Source organism: Rhinopithecus bieti, unplaced genomic scaffold (assembly GCF_001698545.2).
Source record: "Rhinopithecus bieti isolate Rb0 unplaced genomic scaffold, ASM169854v2 scaffold_39006, whole genome shotgun sequence".
Lineage (NCBI taxonomy): Eukaryota > Metazoa > Chordata > Mammalia > Primates > Cercopithecidae > Rhinopithecus > Rhinopithecus bieti.
In genome coordinates this window covers 769,833-785,133 of record NW_016816568.1, presented here as the reverse complement: position 1 = coordinate 785,133, position 15,301 = coordinate 769,833, and the positions used below count along the sequence as shown (strand labels likewise).

Here is a 15,301-nt window from a genome sequence, read left to right as displayed (position 1 = left end):
CTCAGAGTTTCAGGTCACTCAGCCACAAGGAACAGAGCCAGAATTGGAGTTCAGCTCTCCTGGGTCCTCGTTCTCTGCTCTTTCTACCACACCAAACTGTCCTTTTTGCATAATTTCTATCTCATCAGAGGCACTTGGTCTAATGGCTGGTAGAGATGCATATTTATATTGCAAAGAGCATTGAAGCAAGGAATTTTACTCAATATGTTCTTTTGGAAAACCAAACATGCTTTATTTCATTTTTTTCACAATTTATTTAAACATCTCACATATACAAAATAGGTACAATTTAATTTTTCTGCTTGCCCAAGAAACAAAGCTTCCATGGAACCATGGAAGATGAAAATGAGACTGGCAAAGAACAAACGCTGAATTTGAAGAAGAGGACAACTTTGGGCAAATAATCTGTATACTTTTAATTGGGAATAAGATGGAAAATATGAATGCTAAATCAAATTTTTAAAAAAATACACCACACGATACAACTCAATACAGGAGTATTTCTTCTGAAATTCTTCGAGCACCATCAACATTCTTCAAGTATCTGAAATACTATTAATTAGCACCTTTGTATCATGAACGAAACAAAACAAGGACCTTAGTTCATCTCTGCCTAGGTCAGCACCTAACAATGTGGATCACACTCACGGGAAAGTGTTTTGAGGTAGTTTAAACCTTTGGAAGTTTGGGTTTTAAACTTCCCTCTGTGGAAGATATTCAAAAGCCACAAGTGGTGCAAATGTTCATGGTTTTATTTTCAATTTTATTTTGGTTTTCTTACAAAGGTTGACATTTTCCATAACAGGTGTAAGAGTGTTGAAAAAAAATTTCAAATTTTGGGGGGAGCGGGGGAGGGAGTTAATGAAATCGTATTGCACAATGCTCTGATCAATCCTTCTTTTTCTCTTTTGCCCACAATTTAAGCAAGTAGATGTGCAGAAGAAATGGAAGGATTCAGCTTTCAGCTAAAAAAAGAAGAAGAAATGGCAAAGAGAAAGTTTTTTTCAAATTTCTTTCTTTTTTAATTTAGGTTGAGTTCATTTATTTGAAACAGACTGGGCCAATGTCCACAAAGAATTCCTGGTTGGCACCACCGATGTCCAAAGGTGCAATATCAAGGAAGGGCAGGCGAGATGGCTTATTTGTTTTGTATTCAATGATTGTCTTTCCCCATTCATTTGTCTTTTTCTGTTTAAAGAGAAGAAAATAGATACACAAAGCATCACTATTTCTGAATCTGGTAACATCTGAACCTTTGATTTCATAAGAACCACTGTTTGGCATGTGTCCTTCTGAAGATGTCTGTCCCAGATCAACTAGTTCATCTTTGAAATAACAGTATCAAGGGTGTCTTCAGTGGGAGGGGCTCTCTATCAGTCTAACAAAAAACAAACAAACAAACAAACCAAAAAACCCACAACATTTCAACACACGTTCCAAGTGACTTATCTCTACAAAGTCATTTTTAGGATTGTTGTGTGTATGTCCGTCTATGTGTGTCTTTGAGAGCAGGACCTGGGTGGGTATGTAGTATTGCTGTTAGTGAATTTTAATTTTTCTTATATTTATAGCATATTGTAGAGAAAGCATTAAAAGTTAAATGTAGGCCATACTAATAAGTAAAATAAAATACACATAACTATAAATTATAGTTTAGGCCACTGGAGTCTCAAGAAATTTTAAGTTCTGGGCATACATTACCATTTAAAAAACTTATGCTAAAGGAAAAACAATGCATGAACATAGCATACATTTCAGTATTTCAGAAGGCACTATCTGATTAGAATACTCTCAATTTATCATCTGAATTTAAATATGAAATTAATATGTATAAATAAATAAATACAAAATACATACAAAAACTGAATTTACTTATGAAATAAAGATGAAATAAGATAGTTCTCTCATTCTTCTGTTAATTTAACCCCCCCTTTAGACCCCTCCTTAGTGGGGGTTTAAGTTAGAACCCCCCCATCCCCCTTCCCAAAGCTATTCCCATATTTCACTATTACTTACAGAGCAGCCATCTACGAGAACAGTGTAAGTGAACCTGCTGTTGCCCTCAGCAACAAGTTCAACATCATTAGAGCCCTGTAGAATGACAGCCTTTTTCAGGTTGCCAGTCTCCTCATCCATGTATGCAATGCTGTTCTTGCAGTGGTAGGTGATGTTCTGAGAGGCATAGTTGGCCAGCAAGCGCATGAAGGCAAGTTGGGTAGCCATTTCCTTGGAAGTCACTCCTTCTACATTATATTCAAACTACAGAAAATAAGATGAAATTCCAGTTAATTGGAGAAGGACTCAGATACTAAGAGTCAAACTGAAAAAAAAAAAAAAGATCTCAGGAAGAGTGGACTCAGAACCAAACTTAGGAAAAGGGTACTTTCAAAGAAAACTCAATTAACTTGTCTTTGAAATATCAGTTACCTAGATGAACATAAGACCTAGTAGGCTGAGGCAAGGTCATCTAAAAACGTTATCTGTTCCAATTAATCTTTTTTGCATATGCTTCTTCTTTAGAATAAGAGAATGAGGAGGTAGAAATTCTGACATTTTCTTTTCTGTAATTTTGTAATTTATGGAATTCCAGTAGGCATTCAGTAAAGTTGGTGCAAAGGTTTGATTAAAAATTCAGAAAAGCTGCTCACATTCTGAAAATGCATATGCATGAGTGTGGGGTATATGCTGGCCAGTGCTCCTTCACATTAAATGACATTAGTCAGTTTTTTCAATGACTACCAATTAAGTCAAATTTGAATAATAACTTTGAATTACATGGATGTGTCCAATCAATCCATCTTCTAATGTGCAATTTAGCACAAAATTGGAACCCAGAAAGGAACAGGTTTTTTTTTTTTTAATAAGCCCATTTTTGTCAGAGATTAAAATGCAGATAATTAACAAACAGTTCTACCAAAATATTATTTAGCAGAAGGAGAGGTGTTTGTGGGGATTCCTCACCTGGCTGCCAGCATTGATAGTTTCTCCTAGCCAGACGTGTTTCTTGTCCTTAGAGCTCCTATACCAGTTCTTGGCTGGGATGTTTTCAGGTTGGGCCCGGATACAGGTTTCGCCAGTAGAGAAATCGCAGTATACTTTGATAGCATCCATAGTGCATCCTTGGTTAGGGTCAATCCAGTAGTAACCTTTTAAGAAAATAACATTCAGATCATGAAGCTTCTCATTGAGCAGAACATAGATTCTAATAATAACTAATGAAAGATAGTGACTCTCGTAAGTAACATTTTTTATTGTCTACCCCACATTTAAGAAGAAGAGAGTGGCTATTTTTAAGATTAGACAGTTCCTTCCCTCCCCTCCTCCATGAAAAATCAAATCAGGGTACTTATTACTATGAAAAGTGCAAAAATACATTTTAAGAGAAATGAGGTCGGGTGCTGGTTGGGAGAAGATGATGCTTCATTAATTGTGTGTGATTTCACATAATGTAATGTTTACCCAAATGCATTTTCACTCTAAATGTCAATGGAAACTAATTTTGAAAAGCTCAACTTGTGAGAAGGGTCAGTCTGGTCTGGACATCTTGACCTACCGCTGCTCCACTCTGGGTGGCTGAGTCTCAAGTCACGGCATGTGCGAGCTGGGTTCTTTCTAGAGCCTTCAGGAGTAAGAAGGGTCTCAATCTGGTTGTTGAGAGACTTCAGAGTAGCATCAACTTCATAATCCTTGGGTCTGAGAGAAGGTGCTGAGCGAGGCTGGTCAGCCCTGTAGAAGTCTCCATCGTAACCAAAGTCATAACCACCACCGCTTACGCCTGGAGGTCCAGGTGGGCCAGGGGGACCAGGGGGGCCCTGCAAAGGTGAAAGTGAGAGAGGAGAGGCTTTATATTTTGTTACAGTGAGAGACATCCATGGCAGATTTTCGTTGAGCTTCACACGGAAGCATGTTCTAATAAGTAAAAAATAATCAAATTCAAGTAAATAAATAACGTGCTCCCAGGCACATTTGCAGGGATGGGCTTAACGAGCCCATTGCATATAGACAATTTCCAAATATTTTAGAGGATATATTGAAATGGGGCTAACTTTAATGGGTTGTCATAGTTGTCTTGGTTTAGTCTGAAGAAAATATTTCTTAGGTCAGTGATCTTCTTTATTATTTCCCCAGATCACACTTACAGCAGGACCTTGGTGACCCTGAGGGCCTCGAATGCCAGCAGGTCCAACTGTACCAGGATGTCCAGTGCGACCATCTTTTCCAGCAGGGCCAGAAGGACCGGCAGGGCCCTAAGGAAGACAGACACCAAGTGCATGTGAGCTGGTGAATCCCACCAAGGGAGCAGCAGCCTGGGGCTCACTGCTCGCTTTAGCCTCTATTTCAGAGATGAACTGTCTTCTCTTGAGTCTACCTACCCTAGGACCAGCAGGACCCACGGAGCCAGGAGCACCTTGATCACCATGGTGACCCTTTAAAGAGAGAATAGGAAAATCACATTTTCAGAGCACATTTCAAGAGACAGATTTTTTTTTTTTTTTCCCAAATTGAATGGGAAACTTGAGTTTAAATGGACTCCGGATTGAGAAAATTGAAAATGTAAAGTGGGGCTCTTTTCTCCCATTATGTCTATTATATTCAATTATTTTTTTCACAACCCATTTCAGCAGTGCAATATTAGTCATTCCTCCAATTATGTTTATTTTAAGTGGGGTTGAAGGACATTGTTGCCAGGAGATTTTAATGTATGTATATTTCTATCTCCCTTAATCCTCACCTTTCATGTTGGGATGAAATAGCATTATCTCCAAGAGTGAGATGGAGTTAGCCAGAGAATGGGAAATGGATATTATTACATAGGCTATATTGGAACAATAGCAGTGAAAATATGAAAATCCTTCTGAGCTGAAGGCCTTCAGGGTCAGTTTATGTGCGAGATGGTTACAGTTTACTTACAGCGAGACCGGGCAGACCTTGCAATCCATTGTGTCCCTTTAAGCCAGGAAGACCTCTGGGCCCCTTATCACCGGGCTCTCCCTTATCACCACGAATGCCTTGTGGGCCCTATAAAAAAAAGAGAAGCGTAGATAAGACTTACCGTTTTAAAAAAATGATACTCACTTCACCACAAATACTACTTAATTCGTTTACAGAGGTAACTCAGGACATGTAAAGGTCTAGCTAAGCTCTCACCTCTGCTAGTAATCTGCTTTAGTTGTGCTATCTGTAAAGTGGCTAGATCCTTGTAATCGTTGAATACAAACAAGCAGAAGAAATTTAAAACAGCTCAAGTTATTTGTATCAATTCTCAGCATGGACTGAAATGTTTTAAAAATATTAAGTCTAGCTGAAATATTGTTTATTTTCTTAATGAATGTTTTGGACTGATTCTCTCTAAATGTTAATTTTGTAAAGAAATCTTCAGCATGTACATACACTAGGACCTCTTGGACCAACAGCACCAGCAGGACCAACAGGACCAGAAGGACCCTGTGAAATGGAAAAGAAAAACACAACTTAGCCAGGCCCAAGATTCCTCTCCCCACTCTCCCACCATCCCCAGGTGTGAGGAAGTCAGAAGTGAAGCCCACGAGAATGCTGCACTGAGGGACTGATATTCACAAACTTACAGTTTCACCACGGTTTCCATGTTTGCCAGCAGGACCCACGGGGCCATGAGGACCAGGTGCACCTGCAGCACCAACGGGACCATTGTTGCCAGGGTAACCACGCTCTCCCTATCAAAGGCAAAATGAAGCTTAGCATCAATCTGGGTTGTATTTTAATCACTATTGAATTAAAGAAAGATGAAAAGTGTACTGACCTTGTGTCCGGGTTGACCGTCGCGACCTGGGGGACCATCGTTCCCAGGGTTCCCCTGTGAAGACACCACACAAATTAAGGTTGTTGGCGAGGCTCTGCTGCCTACCAGCCCCTATGTTGTGGCTACTCTGTCTTCATCACTTCCAGTGCTCAGTAGTAATGAACCCTCTTTCAGACTGTTAAAACTAGGGATAAAAACCTGCCAACCTAGATATTTTTTAGAGATGTTTTAAATACTTGGGCCCAATTTTGCAGAGTGCTACTGAAAAGCTCATTCTTTGGCCTAAGCAGTTTTTCATATTTTCAATACTAGGTGTAGCTATTACGGAGAAGCTGATCATCTTGTTCAGAAATTTGGAACAAGAGAACCTCTGCTGAGGACATAAGGTTTCGCACAATGAAATCCTGCTCGGTTTTATTTTACAAACCAAGTATTGGACTCACATCACGACCAGCTTCACCAGGAGCACCATTGACTCCAGGACTACCCACAGCACCAGGAGGACCACGGGCCCCAGGAGGGCCGGCAATGCCAAGAGGACCAGGTTCACCCTAAATAGGCAGAGAAGATAAAATGACATTCCTCTCATTTGACAGAATGCTAACCTTCCCCTCCAAAACAACCCTATTCAGGAGATTCTAGTTGAAGAAAGAAGGTAAATTGAATGTGAATGGGTCACACAGTGGTAAAAAGTATCATTAGTATCATCCCTGCCCTCCTTCTCCACGTGTAGATGGCCAGCTTTATGTAATCACGGGATGTTGCTCTGTAAAAAGTGAGCCTCATGTCATTTAGTATCCCAAATGAAATGAATTCATAAAGTTGATAGAGTTTATGGAGATGAGATGGTTTCTAGTTGTTGTCACATATAAGGTTTAATGGAATGATTCAGAACTTCCAGAGTTTCATTCTTCCTACAGGATAAATGATGCCAGCATTTCATATTGCAGAGGAGTAAATGAAATTAGAGATTGTATCATTCTTAAGTGTGTCGAAAGAACAAAAATCATTCTGCATAATTTTAAGCTGTGTCTTTATAGTGTGTGTCTAAGTAAGGTAGTATTAAAGCTTCTTAGACAAGTGACATGTGATCTGCATAAAGAAAATGCCATGAATAAAAATCTTAAGTGAAGTTATTCAGTGATCAATCTGTCACATTTGAAGTGGTAGCTTTTAAAATCTTTTCTTATGTTAATGGAGTCAGAATATTGTCAAGTACTCACCACAGCACCAGCAACACCTGGTAGACCACGTTCACCTCTTGAGCCAGGGAGACCCAGAATACCAGGAGCACCAAGAAGACCCTGAGGACCTGGAGTGCCAGGAGGTCCCTAAATGGAGAAAAAATATTGAGTATTATGGGTAAGAGCCTAGGTGATAACACAGGTTGGCTTGAAGATTGTGAGAATAAACTGTCTTCAGCTTAGAAAAAGGCTAATGACCTCATATTACTAGGACATATCTTTGGATATCTTTTCTCTAGTGATGACAGTGAGTTTACATCTTGGCATGTATAATTCTGTATTTGATTCATCCTTGAGACCAGTGGCACAACATTTAAAAATATGTGGTTGAGATTTATAAAGACACTTGGGGTGGTGAAATAGAGTTTTTATGGCCTCGAGGCAGGGAAACAAATAAAAAATTTATTTTAAATTATTATGGATACATTATAGTTGTGCATAATAAGAGGGGTTTCTCAAAAAACTAAAAATAGAACTACATAAGATCCAGCAATCCCACTGCTGGGTATATACACAAAAGGAAGGAAATCAGGCTGGGTGGGGTGGCTCACGTGTATAATCCCAGCACTTTGGGAGGTCAAGGTGGGTGGATCACCTGAGGTCAGGAGATCGAGACCAGCCTGACTATGGTGAAACCCCGTCTTTACTAAAAATACAAAAATTAGCTAGGCATGGTGGCGTGTGCCTGTAGTCCCAACTACTTGGGAGGCGAGAATTGCTTGAATTGGGGAGGTGGAAGTTGCAGTGAGCTGAGATCGTGCCACCACACTCCAGCCTGGGCAACACAGGGGAGCTCCATCCCAAAACAAACAAGCAAACAAAAAACCAAAAAGGAAATCAGTAAAATCAGTATCTCAAAAGGAAGCAAATTTTGACTTTGGCATCTAAGGTCTACTAGGGGCACCTTTCAGAGTAGCACTAATACTGGACAGTGTATGTTTAAGACATTGGTAACTTACTGAGATTGATTAATTTGTAGTAGAATGGCCACAGCAATGGGACTCTGTTCTAATCCTGGTACCAGTAAGGTGCCCTCAATATCTTAAAGGGCCGCTGTGATAAAACTGAGTTCCCTCATTTATTGTCTTCCCGATTTTGTGCTTTGTGAGCATCTGTGGAAGCCACAGCCCCTCAGTGTGTGCTGGACAGATTTCCTGGCTCAGTTGAGCTCTACTTGAGAGTCTATAATACTCATCAACAAATTGATGCCACTTGAAGATTTGTGTAGGGGCTTTATTTTAATTCAACATAAAGTATTAAGAAAGAGGAGTTGGAAATCACTTACAGCAGTACCGGCCTCTCCAGAGGGACCCTTCTCACCAGCAAAGCCAGGGGGACCAACTGCACCTACTTCTCCAGTTCGGCCAACTGGACCTTGGTCACCACGGGGACCACGAAGCCCTTCTTTCCCAGCAGGACCAGGGGGACCAGGAGGGCCAGAAATACCCTATAAGCAAATGTACAAGGTCATTTTCTTTCTGTTAATCACCAAGGGCCTGGAAGAGAGAGGCAAAGATTCTAGATCTTAAGATGCAAACAATGTGATGCAATAAAATAATACCCTGGCCATTTGGGGGAAATATTTATAGTTTTTAACATTCTTTCTTGCAGAAAGAAGCAACTCCTGTCTTCCTTCATGAGGCTGTAACAAACCAAATAATGGAGGAGAGACTATGGCAAATTTCTCTGAGGAAAAACAATGTCATGCCACTGGTACCCTGGCATATTGGAATCAGAACTATGTAGAATGACAGGAGTTAATGATAAATGAATGGGACTCTGAGTTTTGAAGGACTCTGCCTTTTCTTTTTTCTTTTTCTTTCTTTCTTTTTTTTTGTTTTTAAAGAAAGCTAATATAGGCATTTTGTTCATAATTGAGGAATCACACATGCTCTCAACTAGGTTTAATTAAATGCCTACAGGGAATGAATATTTTTCTGTTATGAACCTGTAAAAGGATTCCAAGAAATCAACATCTTTGCTATTTTTTTCCCCTGAAACCTTAACCAGAAGACTTAATCCTTGGTAATTAATTAAATTTTCTTGAGTCCTGACAGGAGAGTCTGAATCAGAATTAAATTAGAGGCCAAACCACCTTTAAATTCAGGAACAATTATACCTTAACAATGGTGGCAGAATGTTAGCCATAAAGGGTAATTAAATATAGAAATATCTGATATGTGGCTAAAACTGTTGGTTTTTTTTTTTTTTTTTTTTTTTTTTTCAAAGAGACCATGCCCCTGAAAGGGGACTGGGGTTCATATGAGTAAAAGCCTCTCAAACTGATATTATAAAATATAACGTGTGATAGTAACATCTTAATGGTTCAGAAAAACTGATTTCAGACCAGGAGAGTAATAGTCAATATTAGTGATGTGTTTTCATGAAGAGTTTCTTACCAGTTTTCTACCAGAAGCCAGATCTTTTGGCTAGAGTAAATGAAGACACATGTTTGGAGTGATCTACTTACAGAGGGTCCTGGGGGACCAGTCCGTCCAGCAGCACCAGGGAAACCAGTCATACCCTAAGAACCAAGCACATTAGAATTCCACAGTCAACATCAACTCCAAGAATTTGGGTAAGATGGGAATTTCTTTTTCTTTTTTTTGGAAAATCAGTACATGTCACCAGGGATAGACCAAGGAGTAGGAGGTAGGCAGATTTATATAGGGTATTATTTAGCCAGGACCCTGAAGGCCCTCCTTCTCCACACATTTTCCTTACTGGCATGCCACCAGTTGCAATGCCCATATTTTGCATTAAGGTTTGGATGGTCCTTTCTGAAATGGTGACATATTATCTTATGGTTGTAAAGGTATGATGCTAAGATACTATGTCATTATTACACATTAATGTGCATACATTAATAACTATCTTTACCACCTGGCTGAGTGGTAAGGAAATGGACACTTAATAAGTAATGGTATTCATGAACAGAAGAATTAACAAATGATCTAGAACATTCAGCACTATCCAGTGAGAGAAGAAGTCAGTAAAGTTCATTTTTGGGTCTCTAGAGAATTATTGTCATAGCATTGCCTGCAAAGGGGAAGGACATGGTCAGGCAGAAGAAGGGGCATATTCATAAACAGATGAAAGACACCAAAGAAATATTTTTTCCTACTTTACAATGAAACTGCCTAGGGCCCACCTTCGTTATTACCTCAAGTGAGGTGATAGCAACATACACTGAGTTCCAGCTGAGTTCAAGTTAACATCGATATCGGAATTGCTCTGAATAGAATGAACTTGAATCTCAAAAGTTTCCTCATGGTAGTCCAAATTTACCAAAAATGTCAAAACCTTCAAGTGTCCTTAATAGATTCCGAAGAAAGAAAAGTGGTGAGAGTCCATTGTAAATACTCACAGGGGGGCCTCCATCACCACGACTTCCAGCAGGACCAGGGGGACCATTTGGACCCTAAATACAAAGAAAAAAGTGGGGTCAAATCACAAACAAACCCTTATAAATGCTACTCTTTTCTTCAAGGGGATCATTCTCACATCTCTTAGAAGAAAATGTAGAAATGAAAAATGACTATATGTGTCAGAATGTTCTTCAATATTACCACCCTTATGAAGTTATCAGAGAATTAAAATAAAACAATATTTATGAAACTTTTATACATTGTAAAACAGCGTGCAAATGTTAATCCTTCTGTTATTTTCCATCTTCTATCTGGTGTATTACCTGTTGCATAGTAGGCACTTGACGAATATATGTTTAATTGTAAGATCTAATGGGTAGCTGCTGTGTGGACCACCAGTGAATTCAACTTACAGATGGGCCAGCAGCTCCAACGGGGCCTGTGGGACCAACGACACCGTTTTCACCCTTAGGCCCTTTGGCTCCTCTTTCTCCTTTAGCACCAGGTTGACCAGCAGCACCCTGTTGGAAAGAAACAGTTAGAGCTCTGGTACTCCGACCCACTCTACTCCCCAACTTAGGATATTTTCAGATTAATCTTCATTATGTGATACTCACAGCAGGACCAGCAAATCCATTGGGGCCAGCAGGACCAACCTCACCACGTTCACCCTAGGTAGGAGAAAGGATTTAAAAATGTCTTACCAATCCTAGGTTCATCAATGTCTAAACATCGTGAGGTGTGAGTATCCAAAATGACCCAGGTTCATTCTTACAGGGCTTCCCCGAGGACCAGCAGGACCAGCAGGACCAGCAGCACCAGCTTCACCCTATAATGGGACCAAAGATGAGTCTGTTAATGTGCCTGACATAGATGCTCAAAAACTGGGAGGCAGAGACAACAGTGGTGGACAGTGGGCTATTATCAGAGTCTGTAGTTGCCGTGGAGGAGATAACTCATGCATATTTCACAGAGTAAAATGAAGTGGATTTTTACTTAATGCTATATTCATTTTGGGGGTTAAGTGGTATGGCTTGTACACTTGAGAAAACACTATAAATCAGTGCCCGCAATACCAGGAGGAGGACATTTTAATTTTTAGATGGACATGGGGCTGATCTATTTGCGGCAATCTTCGCAATACAATAAATAAGATCTATTTTAAATGGACTGTTCAATGTGAAATGGGCACACTATGTATTATATTGATTTTTTTTTTTTTATAATTGAAGGCTTTGAGAAGCCTCAGTACATTAGGATATTGTTAATGCACAACATGGAAAGACTTTAAAACAAATGCTAGGGATTAGAGTATAGATCAGATAGCTGGCACATCTATAGGAAGGGAAAAGTAATTTTAAACACACAGCATTTGTTTCCTGCTGCCCTATCACAATAGCTAGGTTTTTAAATAAGTAGGTTTTATACCAAGCCATAAAAATGAATTGCTGGGGCTCTTTGGGACTAGGGAAGGCAGGAAATTTTAGATACTGCTGTTGGCTCAGTGAAAATGCATGCTTACCCGGTCACCTGTGGCTCCAGCAGGACCAGGGGCACCTACAGCACCAGGAGCACCCTAGTACCAAAAAGGAAACATGTCTTATTAATAACACCCTGTATCTTCAAGAGTGAACCTTGTCATTCTTTTTGACTGTGCTTATACAGTGACTGAACACTTTTACTGCACTCTGGTTGGACATCAAGAAGGCCTCTGATGCATTTTGGTTCTAATTATCAAGACTATTAGAAGCCACTCTCAGAAGGAGGGTACTCGAGTAATAAAGGTTATGGAAATGTGTAAGTCAATAGCAGGTCAGAAATTTGGGAGATCTGAACTTTCTGCCATTATAAAATTCCCTGGAGAGCAGCAAATGAGCAGCCTTGTTTGAAACTGTTAGAACTATGTTATTCAAAAGAAAGACTATTAGAGTGCTATAGTCAGTTTTCAGCTCCAAAGGAGAGGTGAATAAAGGAATCCAGGCCAACTGTGGCCTGGAAGACCCATGAGGCTGACCCCCTAGATAAGGTAATTAGACTGTCACGGGACTATCTTCGGCATCTTCATGGCATTAACAGCTAATCTTTGGGGCTGCTCTTTGGGTGATAAATTTCTAGGCAGTAGATTTGAATCACTATAGAACCTTGTTAGAGGTTCTGGCTTCCTGAAATATAAGAGAGTTATTTTTTTTTATTTATTTAAATCTCTGGTAGCCCTTGAAGCAATCGTTTAATGTTCTATTAAACCTAAAGCTTTTGGTCTATAGTTTGTACTTGGTATCATTGACGCTAGGGAAGTTAGAAAATTCAGGATATTATTTTAAAGAGATTAAATCCCATTGAATTTTCCTTTGAAACATGTAAAATGATATTATTAGTCATAGACTCAGGAGAGAAAGGAATATTATTTTATTAAACTTGATAAAGAAAGTGTGTGTAGTTCTAATTTGGAAAACTTCTCAAGTCAAACGTTAAAAAAAAAATCTAAGTACAAACAAACATACAAACAAAATTCTACTCACACGAGCACCATCTCTGCCGGTGTTACCAATTTCACCTCTGAGACCAGGTTCACCCTGAAAGCATAAAGCAAGAGCAACTTTTTGTTTTCNTCCTGAAATATAAGAGAGTTATTTTTTTTTATTTATTTAAATCTCTGGTAGCCCTTGAAGCAATCGTTTAATGTTCTATTAAACCTAAAGCTTTTGGTCTATAGTTTGTACTTGGTATCATTGACGCTAGGGAAGTTAGAAAATTCAGGATATTATTTTTAAAGAGATTAAATCCCATTGAATTTTTCCTTTGAAACATGTAAAATGATATTATTAGTCATAGACTCAGGAGAGAAAGGAATATTATTTTATTAAACTTGATAAAGAAAGTGTGTGTAGTTCTAATTTGGAAAACTTCTCAAGTCAAACGTTAAAAAAAAAATCTAAGTACAAACAAACATACAAACAAAATTCTACTCACACGAGCACCATCTCTGCCGGTGTTATCAATTTCACCTCTGAGACCAGGTACACCCTGAAAGCATAAAGCAAGAGCAACTTTTTGTTTTCTGACCAAAATTTTGAATCAAAATTAATATAAATTTTTTTCTTTTTTGCAGAAGAGGCTATGATACCTTTAGTCATTTAAGATTTTAGCAATGACTCGATTCCTTACCATTCTGTAGAATGTTAATCGAGAAAATAATGAGGAAAATGATTCAAGGCCATTTCCAGATTATTGTTAAAAAATCTTTTCTAATTTCCGTACACTCTCCTGAAGCATAATCAAGCAAGGTACAGATTCATGTGGACAGAATTGTAAGGCAACATCACAATGGGCTGCAGCACCTGATCACTCTTATGGCATAACTAATGCAGCAGCACGGTTGACAGCTGTTCAATATAGCTTCTTCCCATTAATTAGGGCAGGATGAGGCATTATTGTTAGTGGCATTAAAATGAGCCTCATGTATTACTCAACACCATCTGTTTGTGTGAAATTCCATGGTAGCAAGGAATTTTGCCAGATTAGTGAGTTTAGAAATGTGTAGGTGCTAGGTGGCAGAGAGAAATGTATATAGATAGATATCAAAATGCTACCAGACCACCTGCCAAGAATTGTGAAAACTTGGGCATCCTTGTGCAGCCTTCTTCGCTAGAGTTCATCAACAATATGTAATAGAGTTCAGCACTGGGAGGGTACCTTTTCTCCCTTGCCTCCAGGTATGCCAGCAGCACCCCTCTCTCCTGGGAGTCCACTAGGACCAGATGGACCAGCAGTGCCTGCAGCACCAACCACACCAGGTTCACCCTTGAGTCAAACACATGTGAAATCAATTTTAGTGGAGAAAGAAGAAAATGAAGAAACAAACTCTTGAAGAATTCCAATTTAAACAGTTATCTAGACAGGCTTCTTGCCTGCTTTGAAACACAAAGAAGGTCTGGACTATTGAAAGGAGGGAGAATATAGCAGAGAGAGATGCTGTTAATGATACGGTGACTGAAGAGATGAGGGTAGCGGGAGTGCACAGCTGCGATTCTTCTATAACCTGCTTCAATACTCTTAAGGATGGCAGGCACAGAGAAGAAGAGGATAGGACAATGGGAAGCAGAGAGTAAAAAATGTTTACCCACAGACATTTTTCAAGGATAAGTCTCTTAGCCCGGATAGAAAACATGGAAAGAGACCCTGTCAGTTGAGGAGATGTTTATGTTTTAATCTCCTTCAGAGTAAAGACCGTATCTTCCATTTTCATATAAAACCCTACAATTCCACATACTTAAAACCTGTTGACTAGCTTCTGAGATAAATAGATCCCTTTGAAAGTACTACCTCACAAAACCAAAGTTTCTTTATTTCCTCTCTCCCTCTTATGTTTTTATTTTTTTCCCAAGAACATCCTTCCATACACTAAAATAGCTTTTGCAACTGATGTTTATGCTTTTCCCTAGAGTTAAGAATTAAAATAATATGAGTTCTCTTCTTTTGTTGTGGTTAAGGTAACCTCTTTTTCAGGAATGTATATTAAATCTATTTTAAAATCAAAACCACAGATTCTATTTTTGGAACACAAATTTCCAGACAAATCTTTGATGTGAATGTATTGCACAATGAATTTTCATCATCATAAACTCTTATTATTAAAATTCAGACTACTTTTTGAAATTTTACTCTGTGGGATGAGATGTTAAGAAGATAAAAAGTTTTTTTCTCTGAAAATAATGTCCAATGTATACAATATTTCTAGATTAAAAGTATAAACAGTGTGATGAGAAAAGAGTGACAACCCATACTAATTCATTTATGTTTGGGGAACACAGAATTTCCCCCACAGTTCTCCCTATTGTTTGCTTGCTTAGAATAATTCAGGTCCCTGGAATCAGATTGCTTTTTACTGAGAGGGAAGTCATCACAGAACA

General features: G+C 38.9%; 1 protein-coding gene across 1 annotated transcript in view; it reads right to left on the bottom strand.

Annotated features, from left to right (window-relative positions):
* Nucleotides 1-207: 207 nt before the first annotated feature.
* The window catches only part of COL1A2 (collagen type I alpha 2 chain), a 37,892-nt gene continuing 22,798 nt past the window's right edge, over nucleotides 208-15,301 (bottom strand). The window contains 21 exon segments of the mRNA XM_017854965.1: nucleotides 208-1,188; nucleotides 2,017-2,259; nucleotides 2,962-3,146; nucleotides 3,554-3,812; nucleotides 4,140-4,247; nucleotides 4,374-4,427; nucleotides 4,912-5,019; nucleotides 5,392-5,445; nucleotides 5,586-5,693; nucleotides 5,780-5,833; nucleotides 6,223-6,330; nucleotides 7,003-7,110; nucleotides 8,309-8,470; nucleotides 9,494-9,547; nucleotides 10,391-10,444; nucleotides 10,805-10,912; nucleotides 11,009-11,062; nucleotides 11,167-11,220; nucleotides 11,914-11,967; nucleotides 12,911-12,964; nucleotides 14,085-14,192. Coding sequence (XP_017710454.1) covers nucleotides 1,042-1,188; nucleotides 2,017-2,259; nucleotides 2,962-3,146; nucleotides 3,554-3,812; nucleotides 4,140-4,247; nucleotides 4,374-4,427; nucleotides 4,912-5,019; nucleotides 5,392-5,445; nucleotides 5,586-5,693; nucleotides 5,780-5,833; nucleotides 6,223-6,330; nucleotides 7,003-7,110; nucleotides 8,309-8,470; nucleotides 9,494-9,547; nucleotides 10,391-10,444; nucleotides 10,805-10,912; nucleotides 11,009-11,062; nucleotides 11,167-11,220; nucleotides 11,914-11,967; nucleotides 12,911-12,964; nucleotides 14,085-14,192 — 2,238 coding nt within the window. The 3' untranslated portion in view covers nucleotides 208-1,041.